The sequence below is a fragment of the Eufriesea mexicana genome, unplaced genomic scaffold (genome assembly GCF_001483705.2).
Source record: "Eufriesea mexicana isolate 0111107269 unplaced genomic scaffold, ASM148370v2 scaffold1532, whole genome shotgun sequence".
NCBI lineage: Eukaryota > Metazoa > Arthropoda > Insecta > Hymenoptera > Apidae > Eufriesea > Eufriesea mexicana.
Window position 1 is genome coordinate 579,407 of NW_016909636.1, and position 19,158 is coordinate 598,564.

General features: G+C 29.6%; 2 protein-coding genes across 2 annotated transcripts; one reads left to right on the forward strand and one right to left on the reverse strand.

The window, feature by feature from the left end:
* Positions 1 to 387: 387 nt before the first annotated feature.
* LOC108548299 (uncharacterized) lies at positions 388 to 16,930 on the forward strand. Its single transcript, XM_017901164.1, has 9 exons — positions 388 to 538; positions 1,732 to 1,868; positions 1,952 to 2,122; positions 2,639 to 2,792; positions 2,858 to 2,923; positions 9,064 to 9,249; positions 10,640 to 10,868; positions 14,297 to 14,436; positions 16,737 to 16,930. The coding sequence occupies exons 1-9, from the start codon at positions 388 to 390 to the stop codon at positions 16,928 to 16,930; spliced, it is 1,428 nt and encodes a 475-aa protein (XP_017756653.1).
* On the reverse strand, positions 15,932 to 17,508 carry LOC108548300 (uncharacterized; the record flags this gene model as incomplete). The annotated part of the gene is given in 3 exon segments (XM_017901165.1): positions 15,932 to 16,633; positions 16,904 to 17,286; positions 17,289 to 17,508. Coding segments are annotated over 2 exon segments (405 nt in total), but the record flags the coding sequence as incomplete, so codon positions are not given.
* Positions 17,509 to 19,158: the final 1,650 nt, after the last annotated feature.

Below are 19,158 nucleotides of genomic sequence, written 5' to 3' on the forward strand. Positions count from 1 at the left end.
AAAATATATGAATAAATAAATTTTAATAAATTTTATGAATTTATGTAGTAAGTTTTATTGTTATATTGCTGCTTTACATTATGATATTTGAAATTTATGAATGTTAGTAAAAATTAACAAAATTTGGTTCATATCATTTAATTAATATATTTTTACTGTAATTATATCTTATTTTCAAATTTCAAATAATATATTGATTTATATATTTGCATAAATAATTAGCTATTGTGTTATATAAATGTCAAAATCTATCAAAATTATTTAACTGTAACATAATTTAATTGGTAAAATATTACAATAAAAATATAAGGAATACATTAATTGTTTCAGGAATTTATGTGCAAGCTGTTATATAATTATTAAAATTTCAAACATAATTTTATCAACATGATCTTGACAGTTTTTTATATGATAGCAACTTCAATTCAGTCAAGAAGAATTTTATTTTTAAAAACTCATTTACGTAGTTTATTTCAAGGAAATGCAACCTCTTATCCATCCATAATGTTTTATAACAAAACACTAGGTTCATATGAAGGTAATATATTAACATTTACCTTTACATTTGGTAGTACTATAAATTTTAATAAATTATGCAATTTTAATATAATTTAGAAATTATTTATATTTTCAAAATATGAAATAATGTTATAAAAATTATTAAAATATTTTTACACAATTGTATAAATTTATCTAATAATAGTACAATTGAATTATTTATAATATATTTTTATTATATAACTTAATGTTGATATATATCTTAAACACATGAATAAAAGTATCCTATTGAATGAGATATTTTACATAAATTTTTTGTATAAAACTTAATACAATTAATTTTTAGGTCCTTTTTTAAGATTCATTTATAGTTAAAAGAAATTAGATTTAATAAAGCACAATACTTTCCAGTGCTTTTATCTGCTGCTTTAAAATATCTTTGACTTATAATCATGAATGATGTTTAATATTTTAGTTTTTTACACAATATTCAAATATTGTTAAATTTATAAGTGATATTCTTAAGAAATATCATTCTTGATAGATTGTATAATTTTAATAGCTTAATATGATATTTCATATTTTTCCTTTTATTCCTTATTGTTATGATTATTTATTGTATATTTATATTATATTTATGCATTTATGCAATCTATATTAGAAGTTATTCACATATTTGCATCAATTAGACATGCATTTTATATTAATTTTAAAAATTACAAATTTATGTATAATATTATGTATAATAATATGTATAATACTTATATTTTAAAAATATTATAATAATCTGATATTATTAATAATGTTTTGATAAATATAATAATTATTATATGAATAAGTTACAAAAAATGTAGAAAATTTTATTACATTATACTGTTAGTATTTACATTTTTATTTTATGTTTTAAGTTCTATTCATATTCAAAGTTTATTTTTGTTTTATGTTAAAATTTTTCTTGTTATCTGTACTAATAAACTATTACGTTACATTGTGAATTTGTATCATGATAATTATTTAAGTTATAAGTTATTTATATTTCTCTTCACATCTTATTTCTACTGTAGTGATTTTATTATGATGAATGTTACCTTTTAAATAAAGCACAAATACTATTCATATTTAATTTTGATACAAACTCTGAATATATAATATATATATAGTACATATACATGTATATAGGTAGAAAGACATATCAGAAGATATAGATAACTTAATATTGTTTATTACTTTAAGAATCAAAATCTGCCGTGAATGATTGTGAAAATGATGAATTTATGACTTCATGTCTATGTGTGAATAAAAGTGATGCTAGACTAGAAGAATTATTATGGTATTATGGTGATATGAGATTATGCACTATATTTCCTCAAGTATGTATTAAGTAATGTTAGTATAAAGAAATTATTATAGTTTAAACATAATTTATTATTTAGCTGATTGCTATTTTTACCAGCAAAAAGTTGATATCTCAAGTTGGTTAACATACCACTATGGAAAAACATTTTTCCCTTTACATACAAATAACTGTATTGGAACTTTACTACAATCAGAGTACAAACTTTATATTCTCGTTGAAGTTGATCTTGAAAGCTATAATCCTCTTGCTGTAACACATGCTACAAAGGTATTATATCTATTTATTCTAATTATTTTTTGAATTTTAAACAATTATATCACGCGAGGAAAATTGATATTATATGTTATTGCCTTATTTTTATGTAATGAAATATTTATTAATTTTTGTAAATTTTACATTTACATATAAAAATATATACATGTATAAAAACTTATGTACTTGACAGATTTCATAATTTTTATACTTTTATATGAAATTTTACATTAATTTTAGATTTTACCTTAGTATTAGCTTAAAATTATGTAACAATAATGATTAATAATTACATTGTTTTGTAATTGAAGAATTTTGATAATATAATTTTTATAATTTTAATATGCCTGCAATTCATGACAGTATCACTCAATATAGTATAATTGTAATAATATTTCTTTAAAGTAATTAAAAATAAATTCTTTAAATTGATCATAAAATTTGTATTAGTATTGAAGTTCAATCAATTAATAATAGATAAAACTGTTATACAATAACGTTTTTATAGCTTAAATACCTTGGTTCTTTTAGGTCGAGGATTACGGTTTAATTATTACGTGGACGGCAAATAGAAATATCAATTTAATTATAGAATCTGATTTAGACTTGGTCACAAAACTTTTTATTGCAGCAATGAAAGGGAATTGTTACGTTAATAATGGCTTGTTACTGAAACGAATAGAAAGTATGTATAGATTTTAATTCTGTTTATTAAAATATTTGGGCCATAATATCTTTATATTTTTCCAGCTGTCCTGGTAACAGGAAAGCCTTGTTTTTATAATAATGATGCGTTGAATGCTACTCCCACTAAAAGTAAGAATTTTATCTAATTAATATTTCTAATAGTATTAAATTATTATTACATTTAGAATAATTTATTTTGCAATTAGTTAATATATAATTTTTTAGATGTGTTTGTGATATAAATTAATTACTATTTTATGTATTATTAACATCTTTTAATTTATAGCCAAAAACATCGTTTAATTAATAACCAGAAATAAAAAATATAAAAATGGACATATAAATATTTTTATTTTTAAATACAAATATAAGTTATAACATAAACTTAGATATATATAGTGTGCCCTACAAACTCTATCTACCTACATATCTTTATTATTTTAAATAATATAAAAAAATATTATTTACAACAGTTATGGAGTTTAAGAAAATATAAAATATGGCATAAATGGTATTTTTATAGGTGAGGGCATAAATGAGATATAGAAGTATTCTGAGTGTAGAAATACTAAGGTACATTTATCCGAAAACTTATAGCTTTTGAAGTATTTAATTCTTTTTCATTGCTTCCTAGAAGGAAAAAGGTATTGAAAATGGATTTCATGTTGGCCAATTTTGAACTATAATTGGATTTTTCTTACTTTCATATTGCCCATCTTATGTTTAGTAACCAAGAAACTTACAGATACCATTTGGGAGATAACGAAAACATAACAATGCCATTTTATGATATTATTTCCTGTTTATTTATATTTCATGTAACATGCATATCTTTGGATATATTTCATATTCAAGTAATAGAATGAAGAAAATAAAATATTTCAAAAATGATATGTTTTAGAACAAATATCTCTTAATACTTCGTATACTCAGAGTATATTATTTTATCAAAGTCTAGTGTAAAAATTTGAACGTCCAATTTAAAAGAACAAAGTTGACTTCTATTGTATCATATTATGTAAGTACTTCCTTAAACAACATAACTTTTGTAAGTGACATTTTCTCCTATTGTTTGAAATAACAAAGATATTTAGATAGATAGAGTTTGTGAGATACATTGTAGATGTTTGTGATTAGTATTAAGGTAATATAATTAAATGTGTAGATTTTAGTTTCTCTCTGTGGTAATTTTTCTGATTCATACTTATTAAAACTTCAAGAAATTTTTCAGTGTAATCAATATTATGTACTAATTAATTATGCATGTCTTATGATCTTTTTATATTTGTAAAAGTTTCAATATTTTTAATGTTTTAATAACAATTTAAATTACTAAATGCATTATTAAATATTTAAACAATTTTATTTTTTACTGAAGTATATATTATATTTGCACATTACAATTTATTGTGTAAAAATAAATAGCAGCTCACACTTTAATATTCTGAGATAGAGAAATATAAAATTTTTGTATATAAAGTATTTGATTCTTGGTATTATTCTTGTTTTACAAACATTTGAATAATATGTTAAAGAATATGTTTATTTGTTTGGTCAAAGTTTTGTATTTGATAATTACTGAATTATTATTAATTCGTGTGACATAAAAATGTTAATTAATATTTTAAATGTGGACTTCTCATTAATTACCTTCTTTTGATAATTGACATTTTTTTAGTATTAGTTACTGATTATACATGCGCATAAAAATACACATGTGTATATATGCATATACATATACATACATATACAGGGAGATTCATTTAATTTGAACATTTACGTAATTTCTATTATCATGAAAATTAGGAAAAACTGATAAAGTGGTGTTTGAATGGTTTCAAAGTGTGCATTTGGTGGTGACAAAAAAGTTCTGTCAAGGTTATGCCAATGATTTTTTCAAGTATATTGACACTTTTTGGCATATTAATATTTATTTTTTTATAGTGTAATGTTATAGTCGGTATTAAAACAAGTTCAATGACTTATAATACTATAACTTTGAGATAATCTCGAAAATGTAAAAAACGAGTTGACAATTAAAGGATACAGAACTGGTGGAACTTATTTTTTTTATTGTAAGTGTTCAAAGTACTATCCGTCTACATTGATACGTTTTTTTAAATAATAAAGGAATGCTTGCACTGCATTCTTTGTGATTTAAACAATTTCTCAGTTAGGAATTCTTTGTGTTTTTGTATACTTAAGATGCCGTCAATGAAAAGTGGACCGACATAATCTTATTCTTTTACAACGTCGCACTATGAGACGTACTTATAGTTGGTATCCTATTGAAACATTACAAAATTAATTTTTTCGTTTTTAGGTTATCTGGAGGTCAAGGTATTATAGGTCATTGGACATGTTTTAATATCGACTACAAAATCGCCCTATAAAAAATAATTGTTAAGTCAGCATAGTTGAGATCGTGAGGATAGCATAATTTGTATTTCATTATTATCTTTTAATTCTTTTAAGAGGGTATCTAGTTTAGAACCTATAAAATATTAAGTTTTCGTTTTTATTTCACTTCTTGAAGGTACATGCTCAAAAATATTTTCGCCAATGGATATTGCAAAATTTTCAAAATAGAAATTACAAATGGTTGTTCGCAAAGTGTGACGTAACGCATATTTTTCTTCAAATTTTCTTAATTTTAATTTCTTTTTTTTCTTCTTTTTTTAGAGTTTAAGGATTTGAATTCTAAGAGGGAGTTGCTCTCAGTCCTGTTAGATCAGTTCCGTTCACAAGAAGGACACTCTACACTGTTTAGTCTTGCACTACTGTTGTTAACCCTTTGCACTCGAGAGGCGACCTTCAGTCGCCATTTAATCAGATTCTAGAGATGGATGTTAATTAATATATTAATATATATCAATTAATATATCATACCCAACGATGCGAGGAATGTCGAAGTAAAATAATTCTACGTCTTAATTTGTATACGATTTCTTATTTACCGTTTTAAAAATATCGTCGATTTCATGGTAAAGAACCTTCGAATTACTATTTTTCTGTAATGAAAAAATTGCTGAGTGCAAAGGGTTAATTTAAAAGTCAAGGATAATTTAGGGAGAGATTAAGGACACTCCCCACTATCACATACTATCACTAACACTATCCAGTAAGCCACGCAGTTGACGACTTTATATCAAGGTGATGAATGTGGACTGGGAGAAGCTGTCTAATAATAAGCTCTGAAGCTTAGTTCGTACAAATTTGCGTTAAACGGTTTCATGTGCTTACATATGTACCAGACTATTCCTCCTTCAAATGGGAACCCATCTATTGGCGAGGGTGAGAACTTGGTCGCTACAAGTTTCACAAATTCTTCCTTTTTTTCTTCATTATTTGTACTTACACTCACTAGTAGTGGCAGAGAAAGAAGCAAACATTCAAAGGACACCTAATTTCGCAACAAAATTTTTTTCGAGAAGTCGTGATGAAGTAGAAGTAGAGAAAAAGTATTTTATAAAATACGATTCAGAATTATGAAATAAAGTCAGGAGAATGTGTCCATATTATCTTTTTGTCATTGGTTTCTGCGGTCTATTAATGATGTAAAATTAGTTGTTTCGAAGTTAAATGTTTGGACTAACATAGTTGGCCATGACAATGTTCGACTTTTTTTTTTTTTTAATATTATAACGTTATGGCTATTTGTATACTTAAACTACGAAATATCAGAATTGTTGGAAACAATTTCTTTCATAGTAAGAAGAATACAAATTTTTTCACTCGGTGGCGTTACAATGCATTTTCATCTACAATTAGTAAAGGAGGATGTTAAAAAAGGGCTATTTTTGGCATCACCTGGAAATGAAAAGTTCTTTCAGGACTTATAAAAGCATCTTCCAAGGAACAAAAAATTCTTTTATCACTTTGCCGAGAAATGATGAGAAAGTTGTCAAAAATGAGTCGAAATATGGGAAAATGAGACTGAGCAAATACAGGGTGTTCCAGAAACGATCGTACAACCGGGAAGGGGGTGATTTTACATGCAGAAATGAAGCAAAAGAAAAGAATACAATTTTTTGATTTGAAGTTTTATTTTCGAGAAAATTGACTTTGTATATTCATCAAATACACTGGTATACTGATGGCCTATCGGCCTTAGGCAAAGTTAAGTGCACACGTACTCGGTGGATATTTAAAGTCCATTTTCTCGACAACGAAGCTTCAAACGAAAAAATTTTATTCGTTATTTTCGATTTGTTTTTTCATGTAGAATTATTCCCTTCCCAATACTGATATATCGGTGATCTAGCCACCTAAACCAAAGTTAAGTACACGTGCACTTGGTGAATATACAAAATTGTTTTTCTTGAAAACAAAGCTTTGAATGAAAAAATTTTATTCTTTATTTTCGATTTGTTTTTTCACGTAGAATCACCCCCTGCCTGGTTATAATACCTATACTGATGTATTGATGATCTATCCATCTAAACCAAAGTTAAGTGCAAGTGTACTAATCACCCCCTTCCTGATGGTACTATCGTTGCTGGGACACCCTGTATAATTACGAGTAATTATGAATTCTTCAGATTATCGAGTTACATGTTGCTGATAATAGTAAATAGTATATTTGTAATAACATTTGTGTGATAACTGTTACAAATTTTGTGCATGTAAAAGATACGTATAACGAGTAAACGTTCGCACTATAATAAGCGACCATTTATAACAACAAACATTTAGTATGAAAAGTGTAAAAACCGTTTGGAGATATTCCGTTGTAATACAAAAATTTGATATTGCTTACAAATATTCACATTATTCATGTTATTCACATTATTGCCGACTCCAGATGAACTTGATTTTCGTTGGTTCAGTGATCAACTATTGGTTAATGTTGAACAAAATTCTTGTTCATAATTTGACATCTATTTCCAACTCCTAATTATAAGGGTAATCAAAATCTCAAGAGCGTTTCGGTTTAACAGGTGGGAAAGATAATTTTTGATGTTTTATGCACAGTGAAGAGCAAAACTCAATCTATTCTACGTTGATATTTGAACAGCCATAACTTTGCGAGAAGAAATCGTACAATAACATTCGTGGAGTCAATGTAAAGGATAAAGCCTGTAATTGTAAATTGTAAAAATTTAAACACTGGTAGTTTCACTGAAAAATGTTTTTCGGGGTCTAGTATTTCTGTGACAGTTGCCTGACGGCGTGCATACCACGTCGTTGGCGATTCTGCGACGAAAGCATCACAACGTGCGTGGCACGTCTTTCCAGCGCAAGTGGTTAAATCATTGAGATATACAGTTTGAAGAAACTTCGTAACCATTAATGGGCAATTTTTCATTTTCAAGTGATTATATTTTGAATGTAGAGTATATTACCGACATAATAGTAACTAAAAATGTTAATATGGTATAATATGCATCGAATGAATTTTTATTTACACGCACACTAGTCATTATGAATAAACACAAGTAAAATGTTATCTGGTTTTTGCAGTTATAACAAATAGGATCGAAGTTCGATGAAACAGTCCAGCTTATTCCAAGTGAAATCACTTGGCAACGAAAAATTACACATTAACTTCTATGGGATTTCTGAAAATTCGAGTGATTCGATTCGTGGTAATTTGGATCCTGAAAAAATTTTTTAACGAAACTACCAGGGTTTCAATTTTTAAAATTTGCTAAATGAAACACTGTCTTTGTTTTGAAGCGAGAAAGTTCATTATTGCTGTTGAAATATTAACACATACTATAGATTCAGTTTTACCCCTCACTGTAGTATTATAACATTTATAATGTATTATTCTAGTATTATAAAAATATACTAATGTGTAATGTTTTATATATTGAACTATGGTTGTTACTGCATAGTATTTTTTATATTGTATAATTTATTAAATATACATTTATGTTATGTATTAATTAACCACTTGTGCTACCAATAAACTCACGGTTGCGGTACCGTGCGCTACAGTATATAACACGCAGAAGGTGTTACATTGACGCCGCGAGATACTGTATCGATTCTGAAATATTTCCAAGATATCAGTGACACTATGCGATGCCGTGCACTCTGGAACTGTAGCTCGAGAAATGAACGATCTGGTTGTTAGCCGACGTGCAGCCCACGTCATTTTTATTTCTGCGATAAATGCCTATCGACGTGGTGTACACGTCGCTGGCGATTTTGGAACAAAAGCATCTCGACGTGCATGGCACGTCTTTCTAGCGCAAGTGGTTAAGAATTAAAGTTAAGAAGCATAAAATAATTGTCATATATATTTTTATGAGAACTTATAGACAAAATAGAATGGGAAACGCACAGAGAAAAATTAAAGTCCCTAAGCAACACTGCCAAAATTGCATCCGAGGAATGCAAGTCGCTTGAAGTTAAGGACCTTCCAGGATTAATAGTGTATCCAGAAAATGCTGTAACGGGCGCAGACATCGAAGTTATGCAACGTGTGGTGTCAGACGAAACGATAGGTATCAGCGAAAATATGTATTTATTAGAGAAAATGTCGATAACGTGGAATTTCAATTTCCTTTACTACGAGTTTTAAAAAATAGATCCACTAAATTACTTGAATTATGAAAGTACCTCAGACAAAGAATAGAATTTTCAATTATTCAATAGTAAAATAAAAATTTTGTAAACAGATATTTCTTAACCCTTTCAGTGCCGGACGACGATATATCGTCGTGCGTTACACTTGCGAAAAGTGGCAACGTCGATATATCGTTGCGTATGCGATGACGCCTTATTCTTTTTAAAGCTCTATCTCAAAATGAATTTATAAAACGTTATAAACGGTCTAATTTCATTGCAAAAGAATTTAAAAAATTGTTTTCGGGTTTAATTTTTTGTTATATTCTATGCTGGTTGGTGCCATGGAGTTATCCTTTCGTTCTCAGGGCTAATATTGGTTATTTTATTAAAAATGATCGGAAATGTAATACTTATACTTCATACTACGTGACCTACATAAAACTGTGATCAAACGACGATTATTCTCATGTGCAAATATTGTTTCTGGAAGAGAAACTTGTTTCTATGTCTTTCATCGTGTTTTATATCGATGTTATTCGGCTTCTTCACAACTGCTCAAGCAATTGGGAGCTCGCTTTTTATATCTGAGCGCCCATGCCTTTTTATGTCTTTTGTCTCCGTAGGGGACACGCGTCGCGGAACGCTCTCAATAGTTCTGATCTTTCTAGAACCGTGATCCGCGACACGTATTCCTGGGCACAGGGGTTTTGCGACTGGCCATCGAACTCAATCTTTCGAGATCGCTACAGGGTTAACGTATAAATTTGTTCGAGGTTTATGTTTATAGAATGTTCGAAGTTTCATATCCGAAATTCGTGATTTAACGACTCGGTACAGCCTTCGACTTGTGTTATGTTACGATTTTTTTCTTTCTTATGCTTTGTCCGATAACTGTATTTTCGACTATGCTCAAGGAGCTTTGTGCGATGAATTATTGGTACCGTGTAAGAAGCAAAATATTGATCTATCGACCTCGACGAGGATTATTTGTCTTTTTTCCTTTCTTTTTCGACTATTGTTTCCCACTTGCTGTATATTAACCTGTTCAGTTGCTAGTTGCTAGCGAACTAATGTCGGTCTCGTCTCGTATCTGTCTAGTCTATCTCGGTCTCGTCTCGTGTCCATCCAATTTATCGCAATTGCCAGTTAGAATAAACCGGATTAAAAGTGTAAACGAAACTTTGCTCTTATTAAATCCAAACCGGTCTTCTGTTTCTTTTTAACTGATAGTTAGATATTACTCCTTACGAATTTCGTTAATTTATAAAAGATAAACTGTAAATAAATGAATCGTTTATCTAAGAAAAGTAAATTTGTGTGTTTCAGGAAGCGAAAGTAGAAGTCAAGTTTCTACCCCAGTGTCAGTAAACATTCTTCAACATGAAACTCAGTCACTACAAGATGAACTCTCAGAGGTTACAGACGATACCACTGAAATTCAAGGTGTTCCGCATTCTGTTAGTAAATCACTCGATGCTTTCGACAATTTAGAAGATAAAACGATCTTTTGTGATGACAGAAGTTTGAAAGCAGAATCATCTAAAACAAGTTCGACGTAAGTACCATATAAGTAAAGTTGTAATTCTTAAAGAATATTTGTATCTTACTTTGCTTGTGACCTACATATGTGCAATTAGAAATTTGAAATTGACAGTTTTTATCCTTTTGAATTTAACCAATAATAAGTACTGGATTATGCATGTACCTTCATAGATATATTTTTGTCTATTTTATATATTTATACAAATTTTAATTAATTCAACATGTTTTGGCTGTCGAAAAAGTGAAATTGTCATAAATTTTGGATTTTCAGTACATAAGCAGAGAAAAATTATTTATTAACAATTAAAAGAATTCATTTAAACACGGAATGGAATATTTAGCGTCATGATGTATTATTTCATGTGAAAATAATACAATTTTAGAAAACATAAAAATAAGACTTTTTAATAATTTTGTTTACGCATAATTGTTTTGATAAGCATAATTGGATTGATAATTTTCATTAACACTCGCTTATGTTATTTTATATTTTAACTAACAAGGAGAGTGTAAGTCATATTTCGTCAAATTTGATGTATACCTCAGTAATTGGTTATTATATTTCAAAATTTCGTGCAGAGTTTGATACATTGAAATGTATATAACAAATGTGCCATAGTAGCAAAACAAAGTTTTACACTTGAATAATTGACTTTTGGCTAGCTTTTCGTGAAATTCCTCATGGTGTGTTGCTACCTCATCATAGATCGTGAAATAACTCCGTATGATTCTAATGGCTAGCCACCTTGCAACACTGCGAAGCTTGTTACAGCTCCGTCAGTTCAACACTAGGTGGCTGCCCAATCTGGGGCACCGTACAGGCCATGGGCCGAGCGACTCCCGCATATAGGCCACGGACCCTCTGGTGAAAAATTTGGATCTTGGATTCGTGTTCAGGACTAGGAACTTATTAGGAACTTACTAGGAACACGTAGTCGTTGTTACAGAACAAAATTCGTGTCGAACAGTATTATCTAGACCAACTTCTCACACTTATTAAATTAAACAATATAGGAAATTATGTATTTAATAATTTATTCTAATATCAGTTTTTAAACCTATTATAATATAAACCTGATATGGTATAGAATAAATTTTAAATAATAGAATGACGTTTTCTCAGATTTTTAACAATTTTTAAATAAAAGAAATACAAAATGTAAATTTATTTATAATTTTCAAGTAGCCCAAATTGTTCTTTGCATTAAAAAGTAATTATTTACGAAGCGTAAATTCTTATGGGAAAAAAAGAAATAAAAATTTATTTATGCAGGGAGGACATGCTAAAATTAGGGAAACTTAGCAGTCTAGTACAATGGAATATTTCCTACCTGAAATAATTTTTCCTCGTTACTTGATATTCTCCAATAATTCTTGAAACTAGCTCATTTCAAGCCTTCATTATAAAATTGCCTCACGTTACTGATATATGCTGTATCTTTAAAATGGCTAGACACAAATAAAAATTCCATAAATCAAAGTTAAATGATATTGAATAATGCATAATGTGGAAAAAAATTGATATATTTTTATTTATGATTGTATTTAGATATTGTAATTGTATAACGACTGTGTATTTTTTCTTTTTAATAGAATTTTGTAAATTTATAACTGGTCTAACTGATAGTTTACTACTGGTTAAAAAGACAACTACATTTTTTAATTTAATGGGTTGGCAGCATTGATGTGAGGAAAAGTTTGTCACATGCGTCTGTCTTTTGTTCTTTCCAACCGGCATACAAAGTCATGTGATGTAATTTCGCTCAGGATTGTTCGTTTTTTTGGTCCGTGCAATTTGTTTATAATTTTAGTATCGACCGAAAGAATTGTACATAATCAAAGAATGTCGAACTAATTTGATGTAATCTGGTAAGGTTTGAAAACAATCATTTTAAAAAAAGTAAGAATAATATTTACAAAATTCAAAAGGATCGTATTACGAAATAAAGGGAGAATAAATTAATGTCAATTGTATTTCAATATTTGTTGAGAAGCATACTAATAATATTTATTCAAAATCATTGGAAAAAAATAGAAAAATCAGTTTTCTTTAAAAACACTATTTATAAATAAAAAGAATCGTTTTGTCGTAGTTTAATGTGGGACACGTAGTATTAAGCATAAATATTGCATTTTCAATTATTTGTTATAAAATTTCTAATATCAAAACACAAAACTAAATTCTAATCCCATGTTGCGTAGCAAGCATCAAAAGGATTACCTGCTACAAAATAAGCGATTCGTAAAACTAGTATAACACTGAAATACAATTCAAATATTATTATAAACATTTATAATTATTCGGTTATTTAATTTTTATTCGGCGTAATATTTACTTATTGTTACCCATACAAATAATTTATTCAGTATTAATGGTTACTAATACATCGTTGGCACTTTCGCGTGTTTATACACCGATATATCGTTCGGCACAATAAAGGTTAAAAGATTTGATCATACGTTTTTCCAATAATAAGTATTGTTTAGTTCTAACACTAATTTTTACAAAAAAATAATAAAATATTTACAGTAGTTTTACTTTTTCGTTTTGGTGAAAACAGAACCAAACAACAACAACAAAATTTGATCAATCTTGCTAGTATCACCAATAGAATATAAAAGATCAATATTGAATAATATAATTCTATGTTCATTCCTTGCAGTAATGATTATATTGTGATATATCTGTTTTTGCAGTTGCTTTACTGATTATCATAAAGACAATCATTGACATATAAAATAATTCAGAAATATAAAAATTCATATCATATTATGTTCCATAATGTGTGTCTGAATATTGTTTTTCATACAAATTAAGAGGGAATTATGCATTTAATAACTATTATTATATAGCATAATAATAATTTTTTTAATGATAGCTAATTTTAGATAATAATAGGCTTATTTTAGAAAAACAATTTGAAATAAAAAATTTATTTTCATACTTTCTAGTTCCTTAAATATTTTAAAATTGAGAGTTGAGGGAAAAGAAAATTTCAAACATCTACCTTCTCGAATAGTTATAACTAAAAAACCTTAATCTTTATAACTAAGTGAATGCTACATAGTTTCACTTCAAAATTATTATTTCATCATTTGTACATTTACCTGTATAATTACAATGTTCAAAGATAAACAAATGTTATACTAATATACAATTTTATTCTATGTTTGTAATTTTCAAATATATTGTGCTATGCATTTGAAATTTCATAGTTATATTTACTTTTAACTTTGACCACTATTAATGTTATAGTTTTATATTTTTGAGTTGATAACATTGAAAATAACATTAAAATGGTAAGGAGGTTACATACTCTGAGCTTTGCAACAAAAAATATATTAAATGATAGGTTCTAGTTTATACTTTGTTTATGCTTAAACATAAGATGCTTATGTCACTAAGTAGTTCTTAAAGTTGTTGAAATTTTTATCTTACAGAAATTACATGGCAGAAATAGCTGCGAAATTATCACATGAAGGAGTAAAACCACCAAATGTTATAATATATGCTGATAGTCTTATTGCACGCAACAATGTGAAAAGTGTATTAGAAGAATCTCTTGGCACAGATAAGTATGGTCTTTTGTTTTATTATATTTACAGTCGAATATATAAAATTATTTGTGTTTTATTAACTTTAAATATTAAGTATCATAAAGAACTAAAAGTTACATCAGAATTACAAGTTACTCGTGTGGAGACTAAAAAATAAACAATGTAAAGTACATATTCACTGTATATACCATTACAATTTAAATATAAACATAAATTCTAGATCAAGTATATGCAAATTTTGTATTAAATCTTATTGAAGTTGATAAAATCAATTATTACGTGCTGAACTGAATACTAATTAATACTTTTGCAGGTATCTGTTATCTAAAAAGTATTAGTTTTATTACCTTTCGCCATTTCTTGTTTATTTGACTTGAAATTCTGAATTATGTAGTAATGACATAATTTATGACCAATAATGTCATTTAAATGAAAATATTATGCTTGAGTTATGTAGTGGTTCAATAATTAAAAAAAATTCTAATCAAGAATATTCTGGTGCAATTACAATATTCATGCAGAATCATAGATTCTTGTGTATCATAATATAGCTGTTTTCATGCAAAGTTAAAACTATATAGGATTGGCAACAGCTTGCATAAATTTGCTATTATTTTATTTGTTATTTTCATGACCATTATAATTTGTATTTTACATTTTTTTTTGCTATTTATATTATGTATATTATGTTATAACTCTATCTTTATCTTCAAAGTTATTTTATAATTCTCTTTTGCATCAAAATTTGATACTTTGGGATTATTTGAGTTACTTGACTACTAATTGTCTTTCTGCTGAAAAATAATCCTGGAAATTTAGATACACACTGAAAAAGAGTGCACTATTATTCCAGTTTTCTGGTACTCTTTTATATCACGTTTATATCAAGTATTAGATATCGAGACAATTTTAACGATCTGTAACACTATAATTTTTAGATGACCTTGAGCAGTATTAATATCATTTTTCGATTCTTAATTACAATCAATTGATACGAATATTTGTATGTGTTTCTGTTGCTTGCCTTTGTCTTTAACCTCCAGTAAAAGAAGTAAATTTATTACAACAGTGTAAAAGTAAAATAAAACAAAGAATAACGAATTATTTAATTTTTCTAAATGTTCAAAATTTTTCAATATATTCATAAATATGATAAATACACAACCGAATGCTGGTTCTTACTGTACTTCCTTAATTCAATATGGAACATGTATTTTTAATTCATTTTTTGATGTCGTTCGTTACTTTAAGGTTTTAAGTATGAACGATAAGAAATAATCCAGTGGTATTAAGTCACGTAATCAAGCTGAAGCTGGCTAGATCATATTTTAGTTAGTCAATCAAAATATGATCTTAATCAAATCAAAGAATCAGAAGAATGACATTAGTACTGTTTAAGACCATCTGACAGCACATATTGTAATATTGTAATAAGGGTGAGAAATAAGAGAGAAAGTAGGGAACGGGCACGCACAAACACACTTTCTTTTTCAAAGATCTTTATTAGACTGTTTGCTCTTTTGTTGGAAGGGTTCGGCGCCCTTCGACCTTTCCGTTATACCGGTTAAAATTTTTTTTGGAAAGTCCGTTGAAAGTTCTTTTGCTTCTCATCTTCGGAAACATTAATACATAATGTGCACCGTCGCTGCATAGTGAACTGTTTATGGTTGGTGCATGCTCGCTTCATTTACATACATATAAAACAAATACGAGTACTACCGCGTAATACTGAAACAGTGTTAAGTGGGGTCTCACTGTAATTACTAAAATTAGTAAAATGAGTAAATAACAAGTCGACAAATTATCGTACAACCCACATCAAAGGCAACTATCGATCTCCTTCAACGATCCTCCTCATCGCTTCTCACAATTTTGACTTTGTATAAGCCGTTTATCTCTAACACCCGTTCTGTTTTCACCACTATGCACACGTTTTTCGGTCTTTCCCCTAGATATCCCCAAATATGGTTATGTTAAGGGTGGGCAGTACAGTATGACATAGCCTTTATCATAGCCTTTCTTTAAAAATTCATAGAAAATGTTTGGGGGAAGGTAGCAGTGCAAATTTTTCACACACTTTACTTTTAACTTTAATCTACATATAAACAAATTCAGATAAAAAATATCACAACAGGAATGTCCGGCAGTAAATCTTGATTTAACCAGCTGCAAAATAGCGCGGATCTTGATAGTGGACACGATACAGCGCAGAGAAAAAATCTGCAAAAGATGAAAAAATGTGGTAATTTCAAACAAGTTAATAAAAAAATCATGAAGTTTTTCTTAAGAAACATTTTTTTCGAAAAATTTTCTGACATTTTAGGTTCTCAGTCAGTGGTTAGTGCCAGAGCCACATGTCTTGGACACATGCTCAAAAAATTTCACAGTGATTATAACTTTGGTTCTTTTGTTATGCTGCCCACTATGGCAAACAACGACATTCTAAGAAAATTAAAGTTAAATATTTGGTGGATAAAAATGTTTGCTTACCAGTCAGAGTCAATCCTAGGTCCATAAAACTGCCCTTCCTCTTGTTTCTGCTGATCTTGAGTATCAAGTTTGGAATGCCTCAGAGCAATCCTATACTCCCTGGTGGCTTGAAGAGATCATTTTTCAGCCTGCTGAATTTTTTGAACATCCCTATCGAGACATTCTGTTTTACAGTGACTGTCAATTGTGAGACCCAATTCATAAAGGATGCCTATTAAGGTGTGACTCATTAAATAAACACAGACCAACATTTACTGCAATTTCCACAATGTTGGTGCTTCCCATGTTGAATTTTTGAGCAATTTTCCACACCATTTGTTTATAACTTTCTTTCATATTTTGAAAAAAAGGCCCAAGACATCTTTCTAACAACTCAGCCTGGTCAGGTCCTCGTAAATGGGTTTAATGACATCACAAATTTTAGGAGAAAAACCTGGCTTGAATTTATACTTTTCTTTCAATACTTTGGTTTTTTCATATTCACAGTAACTGCCTGGTCCTGTGGGACACAGATTATGTTGTGGATTCTTCTTTGTAGATGCTCTATTATAATATGTGGCCCAAATTGCATTTCTTATTTTGTCTACATTGTCACTGTTTTTTGCTTATAGCGCTGCCATAATAACTGGCAAATTTGTCAATGGCAGCCTCTGTCAGTTTTCCTTTACCGTCTAAACATGGTGTAGTCTTCTTTAGTTTTCTTAGTCTGGTTCCAAGCCTTTTGCCAATTTGTCCCGCCTACTCTTTTTTTATCATTTGACAGTTTTCTCCATATGTCTCTGCTTTCACCACTGCCTTGTAGGTTTTTCTATCTCCATCCCCAATATAGTACAAATACTAATCTAAAAAACATTATCGTTGCACATGCATAAATTGATTATACAAACTGATAAGCAGTTCCAGCCAGCGCATTCGAGGATGCACGAATCCATCTCAAATTTTTTATACCTTATATTTGTTTGTTTTATTTTGTCTTGACTTCCATAGATTCTAAACAAATTGAAATTTACAAATATATTTTAGTTTTCGCGAAAATCACAATTTAAATAGCAAATGGTAACTAAATTTTACGCGTAACAGATATAGTCGTCATGACACAAAATACTGCTGTTTTTCCATGACGGAATAGTCATTAAACACAGTTGACTGGTAAACATTGCTGTCGACGTGGCAGTTTGGGATATGAAAGCTAGCGTACCAAAAATCTTATCACTACCATTAAGCCAGGAATTCACTTTGTTGACCGATGCAATTTGCAATCCCCTGGTTGAGGGTAGCCCATGAAACACACAAATACACTAGATTCATTCACGAGCTATTGGGATCACATTGTAGATTGCAATTTATCATTGTAAGGAAAACCTAGTCTAAGTCGTATAATCCAAGACACAATGTCGATGAACTGGGCCTAGCCCGGTGATTCTATCAGCGCTCTGTCTGCAGTGTACTCTTCGAGTTCTAGAGCTACCTATACAGCTGCAGATGTTCGCTCACCAATGAATGGCCCAGCTTCCTAGCAGCTGTGAGTCTAATAATAGCTGGATTTATCTTGTAGAATGTAGGGATAGGGTGCGGCAGGCAGGACCCCACTCTCGCTGTATTAAGGCGGTCATTCAACATCCATGATGAGAATCCTTTGTCAACCAGCGCAGAGGGGGGATTCGTAACCGGGAAAACCGGAGGAAACCGGAATATGCCTGTAGTCAATAGGGTTAGGTATGGCGTCTTTTGGGGGAATGGGTGTCGTTCTTGATTTCAAGAGGCGTATTTTCCCACGTACGAGGTATATATATATTCACGATTCTTGCAATAGCGTCCAAAGACTCAGAGCGGAGCTCTCTCACTGTCGTTCTGTCAGGCTGAGGATCGGTGTGCGGGCTTGGGGAAGTTTCCTTAACCTCATTCGCGCTAGTGGGCTTTCAAAGTTTGACAGTCGTCTGCTTTTGCTTATCGATATAAAGTGGCGTGGTCCCTCCGCTATCACCATACCGCGCTGTGTCAAAAGGTATTGAAATAGTCAGTTATTTTAATTTCGAGTGCGACATTCGTTTGATTTGCTTATCATTGTTTTCACTCACCCGCGGGAAATATAAACAGCTGCTCATGCTATCAGAACAGGGCTAAAACGTAATATTCAGATCTCTACGTGTTCAGGATTATTAAGTCATGCGTCGTCCCATCTTGGGACAAACCCCAGACCCAGAAGACCCGTTACGGTCTTCTGGCAGCCAGATCCTAATTGCTGTTTTATTTCA

Excerpts from the sequence above, each read along its gene's own strand:
- LOC108548299 (XM_017901164.1), top strand. The coding sequence starts at position 388 with ATGATCTTGACAGTTTTTTATATGATAGCAACTTCAATTCAGTCAAGA. Across the intron at positions 2,793-2,857 it reads GTTACTGAAACGAATAGAAA|CTGTCCTGGTAACAGGAAAG; the intron begins GTATGTATAGAT and ends ATATTTTTCCAG. Across the intron at positions 10,869-14,296 it reads TCATCTAAAACAAGTTCGAC|AAATTACATGGCAGAAATAG; the intron begins GTAAGTACCATA and ends TTTATCTTACAG.